Below are 13,992 nucleotides of genomic sequence, written 5' to 3'. Positions count from 1 at the left end.
CGACCAAAATTCTATCCGTTTGTGACCAAAATTTTGCGACGGAATTAGCGACGAAATATGTCGTCACTAATATAAATGAAACCGAATTGATTTTCAATTACTAGTGTCGTCAGAAAAATGCCGTCACTAATCTGTCACAAATCTGTGTAACACCCTATTTGCATAGCCTGGTAGATTTTACTGTTCTGGTGACCGGTGTCGGTCCGGATAATTAAGGGGATTAGAACCATACTTAAGACAATTAGATAAACCATAAACACAAATAATTAGTAATGTTCAAGTAGTTAAGTATAAATAAGAAAAACAGAACATAAGAAGTTAAACGAGCCGAGAGTCACAGCGATGGGTGACCTTCTCGGGAACGACTACGAAATCGTTTTAAACTCAAATTTCGAACCGTAAAAAGTGACGTTGCGGTCCTTAGGACCCTTATGAACACAGTGGAAAAGAGAAAATCACGAAAAAGAACTATTAAGCCAGTCAAATAATTAGGTCAGGGAGCCAGAAGAAATATAGAATTATTTGCAAACCGGGATGAACCGGCGAGGGGCAATTTGGTCAATTGACCCCGAGAGCTGACTCCTGACCTAATTGTCAAATAAAATAGGAGAAAAGAAAATTTCGGAATCGAGAATTAAATTAAAGAACTAATAGAAAAATAAAAAAATAAAAAAAAAAGAGAAGAAGAAGATGGAAAAGTCAAAGGTGATGACATCATGCATGACCTCATGCATGATGTCATAAAGAAATTAATTAATTTATTTAGTAATTAGGATTTTGGTCTTCTTTAAGTGATAAAGATAAAAGAAAAGAAAAAAATTAAAAACAAAAAGCCATCTTCCCATTCTTGCCGCCTCCCATTTCCCTCTCCCTCACTATAGTTAAATCCTCCATTAAAGCTTGTGTGTAAGCTTTTAAAACCCCAAATTTTCCCACAAACTCCCCAAAAATTATGGATTACACCTTGTTCTTGCAACTTGGAAAGGAGAACTAAGGAAAGAAAAGTGAAGAAAGTGAAAGATTTGAAGATTGAAAATTCAAGGAAAGGTTAGTAAGCTAAACTTGAAATTTCTAGTTGAATTAATTGTGTTTATAATTCAATTAATTAGAATTATGCTTAAAATGAAAAGAAATTAATTGTTGGAGGATTAAAGCAAAATTCATCCAGCTAGGGTTTTGATGTGTGTGCATGAATTTGATGGACTTAAAGGTGTGTATGAGCTTGATAGAGTTAAAGAAGCATGTATATAGGCATTGAATTGGTTAAATGAAACAACTTAGTGAGTTAGGGTTTGAATGTTAGGGTTTGTGAACCAAATTTTGGAGAAATGCTTAAATGATGACTTTGGTCTATTGTGAGATGAAAAATGGTCAATAATGACCAAAAGAGATGTGTGGAAATTGTGAGAATGGAAGTTAAATTCGTAGGGCAAATGGTCATGCTGCTGGCAGCATGACCAAGCCAACTTTGAAAGACCAAAAGGGAAATTTTATAAGTCCAATTGATATACCACCAATTGGGGATGAAAATAGACATAAAATAGCACAATTTTCATCAAGGAACCATAGCCAAAAACTGACCAAAACTTAGTGAACCAATTGACCAAAGTGAAATGAGAGCAGGCTGCCACTGCACAAACTGACCAAATGAACAGTAATTGTTCATTTGGTCATAACTCGAGCTAGGAAGCTCAAAATGACCTGAAATTTTACCAGTAATTAGATAAGATATAGATTTAAAACTTTTATGAAGAACACCAACTCAAATTATTCCATTAACCTAATCAAATGATTGAGCAAAGTAGAGTTACTGAACCTGCAAAACTACAGATTTCCATTTGAACAGTAAAGTTCCAATGGCTATAACTCTCTCTAGAAAACTCCGATTTAGGCGATTCTTGAACCGATGGAAACCTAAGACATAGTAGAACATTTCGTATGAAAGAAATTAGACTAAATTACGGACTTAACTTGATCAAATTATTGAACAAAGCTGGATCAAAAATCTGCCAGAACCAAAATTGCAGCATGAACAGTGCACGTGAACAGTAATTGTATTTTGGCTATAACTTGAGCTACAAAACTCCAATTGGGGTGATTCAAAAAGGAGAATAAACTTAAGACAATGGGGAACATTTTCTATGAAGAAAGTTTTGCCAAATTCCAACAATAAAGTGACCAATGGAACAGTGCAACTTAGGACTCCAAAACTGAAATTTACCAAATTTGCCTAAAAGACTTAGGATTTGAGTAAACAACCAAAACCAACAAGTTTAGTGACCAAAATGTGGTATGTGGGTGAAGTTGGAGTTCCCATACCTATTAAGCCTTAGAAAGTCAACTATTTGACTTGAATAGTGTAGTGAATAGTAACCCGAAACACAAAAATTTCGTGAACGTCGAATTTAACACGTTAGAACTAGGTAAATGTGAAGCTAAATTTATTTTGGATTTATGTTAAGTTCTAGTACTGAAACATTGTAAAATTGTGTTTCAGTTGAAAAGAATATCGGGAAAAAATCCAAGGAACCGAGTCAAGGCCAAGAGGCGACTCGCTTGAGGTTTGTGCACAACATCACTATGCTTTAAAATTCATTGATAAAGCGAATGGAATATGCATTTTACTTTTGCTTTGAATTGTTAAAAGTTTATTGTGACCTTATTTATGATGTTTGATTTAAATGGTGAAAGTTATTGTGTATATTTTAAATGACAAAGTTTAGCAAATTGTTAAGATAAGTTTTGAAACCACAGTGTCATGACCATATATTTGAACACCTCACTAGCACGACTAGTGGGGGTAATTAGTTTCGAATTTTGATTCCTTCTCTAGAGAAGTGTTGAGGTGTGCCAGTAGAAGAGGATGTGAATGGATATCCATATATTTGAGCTAGCTAGCCTTGTGATGTGATTTCTCTTTAGCCTCTGGCTATTGAGATTCTATTTGTTTCGAATGGCATGATTTAACTGTGGGTTTTATGAAATGTGTTTTGATACTTCGAAATGAACGTGGTTTGCATTAAAATCTCATAATTCATGTTTTGTGTTTAATGCTCATGTTTAGTCAAATTTTTGAATAAATGTGATTTTATTTTTGCATAAAGATTATTTTAGTATGTTGTGCACCACTGAGTCCTAGTACTCAGCGATAGCTTTATTCTTTATCGCGAATCTGAGAACTAGAGGAAGCAGCAGTATTGCTAAACATTGAGGATCATTCAGCCTATAGTCTTCGGGTATAATTTATACCCTAATTGTAAATATTTCTTTTGATGTATATATTGCACATAAATGTATGGACATGTAAAAATGGGTCTTGAGCAGTTGTATAAAATTTGTATAAAGTTGTAATATATATTGTAGTTTGAAATTCTCTTAATGTAAATTTTGTAATGATCTATTCAAATTTTTTTGTTTCTAATGAAATATGAATGGAACTATTTTATTTAATTTGAATGAAATGGATTGTTAGTATTTTGATGATCATTGGATACTGGATTTGAAATTGAAAGTTGATAAATGTGTTGAGAAATTGTTTAAGATTGAGTTTGAAATTGAAGCAGTTGTTGAGAAAAGTTTTAGAAGTGCTTTTTTTACAGGTAATTGAAGAACTGTTTTCTCAAAATATAGAGGGAACTCTGTAATGGCCCGGCCCACTAGTGATATTGTCCGCTCTGGGCTTAAGCCCTCACGGTTTTAAAACGCGTCAATAGGGGTTACGAACCACCAACTTATAAACCCAGCATCTCTCCCGTGTTTTGTCGATGTGGGATTTGCCTAGGGTGTTACAATCCACCCCCCTTATGGGACTCAGCGTCCTCGCTGAGGTTTGCCCCACCATCATTCAAGGTTGCACGCGGAGCGGCTCTGATACCACAAATGTAATGGCCCGGCCCACTAGTGATATTGTCGCTTTGGGCTTAAGCCCTCACGGTTTTAAAACGCGTCAATAGGGGTTACGAACCACCAACTTATAAACCCAGCATCTCTCCCGTGTTTTGTCGATGTGGGATTTGCCTAGGGTGTTACAAACTCTGTCAAAATTTTTATAAAATTTGCGAAAAAATAAAATGGGTTAAAGTTTCCAACTAGCTTTCAACTTAATTACATGTTTAAAATACTTATTAGAAATGCTCACCACTTATCAAAAATAAGAAAATTATTTTAAAATCCCTTGTAGGGTACTTAATGAGTTATCGGTAGATGAAGTTCGGTAGTTCATTAGGTCTTCTACGGGATCATGTTATGCCTTACAGAGCGGTAAGGTGTGACAATCTGTGTCTAATTTTATCACTAAATCCGTCGTTAAAGTTATATGGCTTGTCGATAATGCATAAATAATTTTTAAAATTTTAAATAATTTTAAAATTTAAATAAGCTAATTAAATTAAATAAATCTATCAAAAAAGTAATATTATTTATTATTAAATTCATTATTTTTTAATTATTTTGTTATTCCTATAGAATAAATTAATAAAAAATCCATAAATAAATACAATATATTAATTATGATTTTCCTAATTAGCATAATTAAAATGCATAGATTCATAAAGTTGTAAAATAATCCATACAAAGTAGTTAATATTAATAAAATGTAAGTTAAAATACAATCATATTCAGAAAAAATAATATTAATATTCCGCACATAATAATATCTTTAAACGGAAACATAAATAGCATAGTCAATTATCTAGATTATCCTATGGATTTGTAGAGTCTAAAGTGGTTGGATGTGAAGATGTTGCAAACTGAGTACCACCTGTGGTCTTTAACTCTTTTCGCACCTGATCAAGTATTTCAGCCATCATCTCTGCCCTCATTCGTGATGCTTTTTCATCTATAAGTTGTTGAATTTCCTCTTGTGTCATCGCAGGCTGAGAAGATGACCCAGGATAAGCAGATGTGCATGATTGAAAGGTAGATGATCCACTTGTTTGAGATTTTGCAGAAGACCCAAAACCACACACCCTTCCTTTATTAAACCCTCCGGATACTGCTATCCACTTATCCATATCAAATATTGGTGGGGATTCAGAATTAGAACCATATTTCTCCACAATTGCACTTGCATAATCTTCCTAAACAAATGAAATACAGTAATATCTTATTAAATGAATAGCCAACACACATAACCTTACATTATAATCTAATACAACTTAATGACAATGAAATTAAATTAGAAAAATATTGTGGTAAAATTAATATTTTCAAAGAAACTTATATCGACCCGTTGTGATTTGCCATCAATGAATACACCATCAGCACCCTTTTTGGTGTGAGTTGCTCGAAATACTTCAATCTTATTTGGTGGCCTACCTAACTTCTTTGTCTACAAAATAAAAATTATCGTATTGTGTAATCAACAAAATACACACTAAATAATTTTACAACCAATAAAATGCATAACAATAAATAAAAAATAACTTAAATTAAAAAATTATACCAATCGATCCTTATGAATCTCAATTTTTATTGAACCACTAGCATGTTTTGTAATTGACCCATCTTTTACTGTCATTCTATTAATCTTTGTAGATTGTGACTTCTTTCGCCACTCTAGAGAACTCCAATAAGCAACAAGCTCATTCCACACCTCTGCTTTCATCCAGTTTGGTCCTAGATTGTGCAAATAAGCAATATCACTTTTCTTGTGCTTCACCAACATTTCATTCCTAGCTCTGTTAAGAATATCACGAAATCTATCCTTCCCAAGCATATCCCAAGCAAGACGCACATTCTGCTCTTCAGTTTCATCCCATATGTAACCACCCTAAAAATTTCATAGTCAGATGTTATAAATAAATATGACAATTTATATTTCAATCATCCAATAGATAAGTCATGTCAAACTAGATGAATACCCTAAAATAACAAGTATTATCCATTAAAATCCGACAACATTTCAGCTGTTTTTCAAACATCTAACAACAAAAAGACACAACCTGTTGAAAAGCCACTTCTATAATAATCATCAACATCCATTAATTCACAACCTTCCCACCATATAAATTCAACATATTCAATTGAATTAATTTCAATATAAATAGGTAATTTGTATCTCACTTAGCTCATCCTTCATATTATTGGGTATTTCTACCCAAGATAAGTTATGCCAAACCAAATGAATACCCTAAAATAATAAGTATTTTTCATTAAAATCCAACAGCATTTCAGCTGTTTTTCAAGCTTCTAACAATAAAAAGGCACAACCTGTTGAAAAGCCACTTCTATAATAATCATCAACATCCATTAATTCACAACCTTCCCACCATATAAATTCAACATATTCAATTGAATTACTTTCAATATAAATAGGTAATTTGTATCTCACTTGAAAATTTTCAAATAGCTCATCCTTCATCTTATTGGGTATTTCTGCCCAAGATAAGTCATGCCAAACTAAATGAATACCCTAAAATTCCAAGTATTTTCCATTAAAATTCAGCAGTATTTCAGCTATTTTTCAAACATCTAATAACAAAAAGACACAACCTCTTGAAAAGCCACTTCTATAATAATCATCCACATCCATTAATTCATAATCTTCCCACCATATAAATTCAACATATTCAATTGAATTAATTTCAATATAAATAGGTAATTTGTGTCTCACTTGAAATTTTCCAAATAGCTTGTCCTTCATCTTGTTGGGTATTTCTGCTCAAGTTTTCCATGGAGCTGTAAAGTGTATCTTAATGTCATTGGTTATTGAGCGAGAGACAGATATATCCAAGAAGCTGCACCATTAATAACATTTAAAGTAAAAAAACTTCACTTAATAAGAAAAATTTTTTTTGTAGAAGCTTTGTTTAATTTATCTCAACCGTCTTAAATATTGTTACTTACACAAGGCCCCTTAATCTTATCATTTGTCGATTTGTTGGGTTTACTGGTGTTGATTGCCCTAAATTCGGACCTCTAGTTTGAACTGATGATGATGACGATGCTGCTACTTGCCCCCCTAACTGTAGTGGAGTAAGTGAAACTTGAGTATCCACTGGCAACTGTAGTGGCTCATGTCCTATGCTTTGGTCTTCATTTTGTTCATCCCTCAAAGACTACATGGGTTGAGACATTGTGTCCTGTCGACCCCGTCCTCTACCTTCAGATGATGATATTCTACGAGGCATCCTATAAAGCACAATATCCATAAGTACCAAAGAGCAAATAAATGCATATATGTAAGAATTTCATATGGATTATAAGCTATGCAAAAATAATAGCTTCACAATCACATATAATAATAAAACACAAAATTACACAACAACTTAAGCATGAAACAATGAAATTACCCTTTTTGTACTATACAATAATGAAAATCAATCATTATCTCTATCATCATCTTTATCATTTTCATTTTTGTCTTCGTCTTCATCTTTCTCTTCGTCTTCGTCTTCATCTTCCTCTTCGTCCTCCTCCTCCTCCTCCTCCTCCTCCTTTTCCTCCTCATCCTCTCTACTTGGTTGCACTAAATGTTGCAATTCATTTTCATCTAACTCTACTATATGATTTGAATCAAGTAGCAAGCATGTATCATCAAGTTCAGTAGTTGGTAAAATTTCTAAAGGTCGAGAGATATCATCTTCTTGGTAAGCGACCTCATCAGAAATAAACCCGTTATCACTTATATCAACCACCTTATGAATGTTAAATGTGCTCCTAGCTTTGGTTTTGAATACTGCACACCAATCGCCCCTTATTTTATTAATTGCAGGATATTTTGTGTAACACACTTGTTGAGCTTGATGGGCTAAAATAAATGGATCATTAGAGGCAAGCCTTGATTTGGGATGAATTTCTATAAGCCTGTGCTGAGGATGGACTCTTATCCCTTTATTAGTGTCAAAACATTCACATTTGAAAAGAATTATATTGTTTCCTACTCCAAAATACTCCAACTGTAGTACCTCATTCAACAAACCATAATAATCACTTTCATATTCATTGTAACAACTTCCTTTCACCCAAACACCACTATTCAATGTTTTTCGATCTCTACCATAATCATGTGTATGAAATTTAAAACCATTCACAAAGTACCCCTTATATGATTGAACTGTACATCCAAGGCCCTAAGCTATTTGGTAGATGCGCTCTTCAACTTCATTCTTCTCTACATATTCTTTGAACCAATTTGCAAAGTCTTGTTCCCGCAATTGTTCCAATTGTTGGTCATTAATATTTGGTATTATACCTCGTAAATGGTCATCAAACATCCTACACAATAATTTGATCACTTATATGTTGTATTTCATTAATTAAAAAGAGGACACATGTTAGTTAGGAATACTTACTCAATAAATGGTTCGATCTCTTGACAATTCAACAATACATAAATATGAGCAGCAGAATACTCCTCATTTGACATGATCCTTCTATGCGGTATTCGACCAAAAGGTCGACCTGAATGAGTGAAAATTGAAATGCGCCCCATTGGTTCAATGTTTCCCCCATCATCATTTCTTGGAACTTTGTTTAATCTTGTTGGGATTTGTGGCTCAAAGTAATGAGAACAAAAGGTTGATATTTCCTCAATAATGTATGCCTCGACAATTGAACCCTCAACATAAGCTTTATTTCAGACTTTTTTCTTTAAGTCAAAAAGGAACCTATTATTAATAAATTTGATTGTTATTTCATCAAAAAATATATATGTGAAATAAATAAAAAAAGGCATTTTTGCAATATTTACTGCTTGAATGGATACATCCAACGATATTGCACTGGTCCACCTACTTTGGCCTCATAAGCAATATGAATAGGCAAATGCTCCATTGAGTCAAAGAAACCTGGTGGGAATATCTTTTCTAACTTGCAAATTGTTTCAATAATTTTTTTTTCTAATATCTCAATATTGTCCACAAATAGTATAGTTGCAGTAATGTCCCTAAAAAAATGACTAAGCTCAGTTAATGCATCCCAAACTGCTTTAGGCAATATGTCACGAAATGCGATTGGGATCAATCTTTGCATCAATATGTGGCAGTGATGACTTTTCAATCCAAAAAACTTACAGTCCTCCACACTTACAGCCCGTGCGATGTTGGAAGCATATCCATCAGGCAATCTCAAATCCTTTAGCCACTGACAAATTATTTGTTTTTGTTCTTTATTCAAAGTATAAGTGGCTTTAGGTTTGCATACTCTACCATTATATTGCACTAAGTGTAATTCAGGACACTTGCAATAAACTTTTAAGTCCTCTCTTGCTTTGGAGTTGTCCTTAGTTTTCCCATTCACATCCATAACTGTGTAGAATACATTGTCAAACACATTCTTCTCTATATGCATCACATCTAAATTATGCCGAATTAAATTTGAATTCCAATATGGAAGCTCCCAAAATATACTCCTCTTGACCCAATTATGGTGTACACCAAATCCAGGTATTGTTTGCTTTCCACTAGTTGTCCCAAATACAATATCAGGTAGTGAATTTACCCGATTTTGTATAACATCACCAGACAAACGAGGAGGGGGTGGACTCCTTTCTATGACACCTTTTTTGAATTTATCTTTTTATCTTCTGTATGGATGGTTGAGAGGAAGAAATTGGCGATGACAATCAAAGAATGATGCTTTCCCACCGTGTTGAAGAACAAAAGCTTTACTACCTTCCATGCAATACGGACAAGCCAATTTTCCATGTGTGCTCCATCCGGATAACATACCATATGCAGGAAAATCGCTTACTGTCCATAAAAGTGCTACTTTCATATGAAAGTTCTACTTAGTATGAATATCATGAGTCAAAACTCCTTCAGTCCATAACATTTTCAACTCATCAATCAAAGGCCTCAAGAACACATCCAAACTCTTGCTAGGGCTTTTAGGACCCGGAATCACCATATTCAAGAACATATAAGGTTTTTTCATGGCCATCCAAGGAGGTAAGTTATACACTGCAATTATTACTGGCCAACAAGAGTAAGGATTAGAACGTTACCCAAAGGGATTGAATCCATCAGTGCATAATCCAAGATGAACATTCCTAGGGTCAGATGCAAACAAAGGATAAATGCGATCGAAGTGCTTCCATGCCTCATTATCAATAGGATGTGACATAGTCCCATCAGTATGTTGGTTAAAAGCATGCCATACCATATGCGCTGCGGTTTTGGATGACATAAACAACCTTCGAAGCCTAGGAATCAAAGGCAACTAACGTAACACTTTAAATGGTAGATTTTTTTGTTGAGCCGTACTTGATTTCCTTGGCTTATACCGAGGGAAACCGCAAGTTTTACATGATGTTCCATCACTATTTTCTTTGTAATATAGCATGCAATTGTTAACACAGACATCGATTTTTTGATAACCAAGCCCCAAAGTTAACATCATCTTTTTCGTGTTGTAGAAGTTGTTTGGCAAGAGATTACCTTCTGGTAGCATGCTCTTTATTATTGATAATAAATTGTCAAAACAATTATGACTAATGTGGAAATCTGACATGCAATTTAATAGTTGAGATACAGCTGATAATCGTGTATGATTATTGCAACCTTCCCATAAGGGAGCATCAGCATCATGTAACAAGCCATAGAAACTTGAAGCATTTGGATTTGGTTCCTCTTGTTCAAGGCCCACGAAACAATTTCTCACTCCAGCCATATCCTCATCAAAATTCATTGCTTCCATAACCATACTTCTATAATTATTTGTATCAGTTGGTTGAGTCATATCATCAATTGAAGTACTAGAAGTTGGTAAAGAATTAAATTCAGATGTGAAACCTTCACCATGCACATCCCACTGAGTATATGCCCCAACAAATCCAAATTTATACAAGTGATAGGTGACATCAATTCTTTGTAGGTATTTCTTGTTCTTACATTTAGAACAAGGATAACGAATCTTGTCATTGGAGGCAAGATCTACTTGTGCATAGGCAAAATTTAAAAAATACTCCACCCCAACCTCAAATTCAGGATTAAGGATGCCATTGACATCTAATCGCTTATACATCCAACTACGATCTACAGACATGATATATATTTTCTGAAATTCAAACCAAAGTGGAAACAATAATTAAAAAATAAAAAATAAATTAGCAACAAAAAAAATAGTGGGCTGATAATTAGCTTTAAATTTTGCCAACAAGATTGATATGAGTGATAAAAGACTATATATCTATTAAGTAAAGTCGAGTGTTTAATCCTTGTAAATGAAGAAAATTCCTACTAAAAGTGTTTATTCTCATAATGGGCCACCCCATCGCAAGCAGAATTAGAAATAATCCAGTCACTTAAGAGATAATACCTAATAAAAAAATAATTATTTAAATTTTTCAATAACAAATTTAGTTATTTTATTTTTTAAATCACACCAGAAATTTTTTTAAAAAATAATCTAAATTTGAATCAAATTTTTTTTATTATTATTAGATAATAAAATATTTTTTCAATTCAAATTAAGATTTAAATTCGAAACTTTATAATTTTAGAGATTATTTTCATTAGTTTAAAATGAATAAAATCATCAATGAGTCCGTTAATGATAAAAAAATATATATAATTTAGAAAAATTTTGGAAACTAATATATTGATATTATTAAAATTAAAACATCAAATAAAATAAAATTAAATATGTCATTAAATAAATTCTAAAAAAAACCAATAAATTTGATACAATTTTCATAACACTTATGTTACATTTGAATATAATGGAATTGTTTATCAAGAGCCTCAAAAATAATCTATTTAAAATATTTGAGTCTAACTAGCTTTGTAACAATAATAACTGCATAAAAATATAAATGAATATTTATTTACAAAGGGGAATCAATATCTTGAAGAACATGATCAAAGGTCTACCAAAAGAAACAAGAACATGACTCAAGATTAGATCATGCGCTTACTTTAAGTCATAAAAATTGGTTTAATCAAAAGAATTATTTAGAAAGAGAAGAATATATATGTGTAAAAACACATGAGACCACATGAAGAGTAACCCTTTAAAGCTCAAGATTTTTGGAATATTATTAATATATATATACTAATTAATTTTGAGTTGAGACTTTAATTAATTTGGTGAGAAATTAGTCAAATCAAAGGAGTTCTTGTTTTTTATTTTTGCAACTTAACATAACACGTGCAACTATTCTATGCTCATTATCAGTAATTCTCTTTTATTTACCATCTCATTAATTAATAATTAAGCTCTTTTACAATGGAGTTCTTGTATATTTGATCCATCACTCTACCATTTGACTGATATTCAATATGCATGCACCATTTTGACCATGGCCAACTATAAATTAACATTCAACTGCTTAAAAATTAAATGTATTTCTTTTTATTTTATTATACTCTCTCTGTCCTATTTCAAAAGTATTTTTAATATTTTTACATAAAAATTAAAAAAAATGATTGAATAGCATCATTTTTATAAAAAAATATTAATAATTGGCTAAAATATCTTTCTAGTATCATTATAATGTAGAAATATGTTAAGAAGAGATAAATGTATTGAAAACAATAACAGATAAAGTAAAATTGGGAAAAAAATAATTAATAATTTTTAAATTTTTTAAAATAATAAATAAAGTGAAATAATTTTTTTTTTCTAAATCATTTATTACAATGAGACAGAGGAAGTAATAAGGATTTGTGATTTGATTTTAGAATTTGAATCATAATTTGAAGTGGTAAAAGATATTGTGCTATATATTTACTTATGGGCATAATCTTCTATGAATAAATTAATCTAGATGGAAGAAAGAAACAACTCATCAAGACCCATATTAGATATCAATCACAAGGAAGGGGTTGAGAAATCATGATCAAAGATTCAAAGATTTGTTGACAAGTTTGACTAACCAAATTAGACCTGCATCAATTGGGGTATGGATGGTTTTGCCAATTATGCAAGTACGTGTGGCACTTTTGCAAAATTGACTTGAACATAAATCCCAATGGATGGTTTGGTTCTAGCCAGAACCCTCCAAACCCCTCCATTGGGCTGGTTCTAAATAAGGAAAGATTGAACATAAATCAAATAATTGAGTGGACCACCTAAGCTCTCTTTTCTGTTTTCTATAACTGCTTTTTCTCAAAACTTAGTGTATTGGTGAGATAAGCCCCTTTAGCTTAGTTCCTTGTTGATCTCCAAAATATTACAGTTAAAGTGTTTGAATTCAACTATGACATTTATCTGTAGATCTGTATATGGTGAGAAAGCTACGGAATTGCCAGAAAGGACAAATGAAATGGCAGGAGTTTATGCAAGGCAATGTGTTGAGTTAGCAAAGGACCTAGGAATTCGTTCCATTGATATATGGTCCGCGATGCAGGAAGCAGAGGATTGGTAGAAAAAATCTTTGAGGTTTGTGATATTTATGGCTTCTATTCTAGAACTACCTAATCGATCGCTTGGTTCCTCGTTAGATTAAATTTTAGGCCATTGCAAGGACTAATTAGCATGTTAATTACAGTGATGGCTTGCACCTGACACCAGAAGGTAATGTTGTAGTCTATCAAGAAGTTATAAGAGTGTTCAATGATGCATGGCTCTCTGCTGCAGAAATGCCATATGATTTCCCTCACCACTCCGAAATTGATGGAAAGAACCCTGAAAAAGCTTTCCAACAACGATGCATATAAAAATGCAGTATGTTGGTGTTTATTCTTTAATGAATCTATTGGATCCAAAGTTCAAAACCTAGAATATTTTGATTTTTCCCCTGATTATTTAAACACTGCTGCTTCAGTGTTTGTATTACAAAAAACATTTGTTCTTTCTGCTATTGCACAACAATGGACATTTTTTTGTTACTATTGAAATTGAAGCCACCATCTTGTGAAATGGATGAGTACGTTGAATTGCATAGGGGCTTTCTGTCACAGTTTTGATATTCTTTAACTGAATGAAGGGACCAAACTATCTCATTGCAATATGCAACTCCAAAGAATTTGATGTGAGTTGAAGTATCTCAACTCCAACATCTATTTGGAACTTGAGAAAATAGTCAAAAAAGTGAGAGAATAATGGGAA

At 32.7% G+C, this 13,992-nt stretch overlaps 1 protein-coding gene across 1 annotated transcript; it reads left to right on the top strand.

The window, feature by feature from the left end:
• Positions 1–13,141: 13,141 nt before the first annotated feature.
• On the top strand, positions 13,142–13,601 carry LOC110642117 (GDSL esterase/lipase At5g62930-like). Its single transcript, XM_058129322.1, has 2 exons — positions 13,142–13,305; positions 13,433–13,601. Exons 1-2 carry the CDS (start codon positions 13,142–13,144, stop codon positions 13,599–13,601), a joined length of 333 nt encoding a protein of 110 aa, XP_057985305.1.
• The last annotated feature ends 391 nt before the right edge of the window (positions 13,602–13,992 follow it).

The sequence above is a fragment of the Hevea brasiliensis genome, chromosome 11 (genome assembly GCF_030052815.1).
Source record: "Hevea brasiliensis isolate MT/VB/25A 57/8 chromosome 11, ASM3005281v1, whole genome shotgun sequence".
Lineage (NCBI taxonomy): Eukaryota > Viridiplantae > Streptophyta > Magnoliopsida > Malpighiales > Euphorbiaceae > Hevea > Hevea brasiliensis.
The sequence above is the reverse complement of the archived record's forward strand: the minus strand, read 5'-3'. Positions and strand labels throughout refer to the sequence as shown.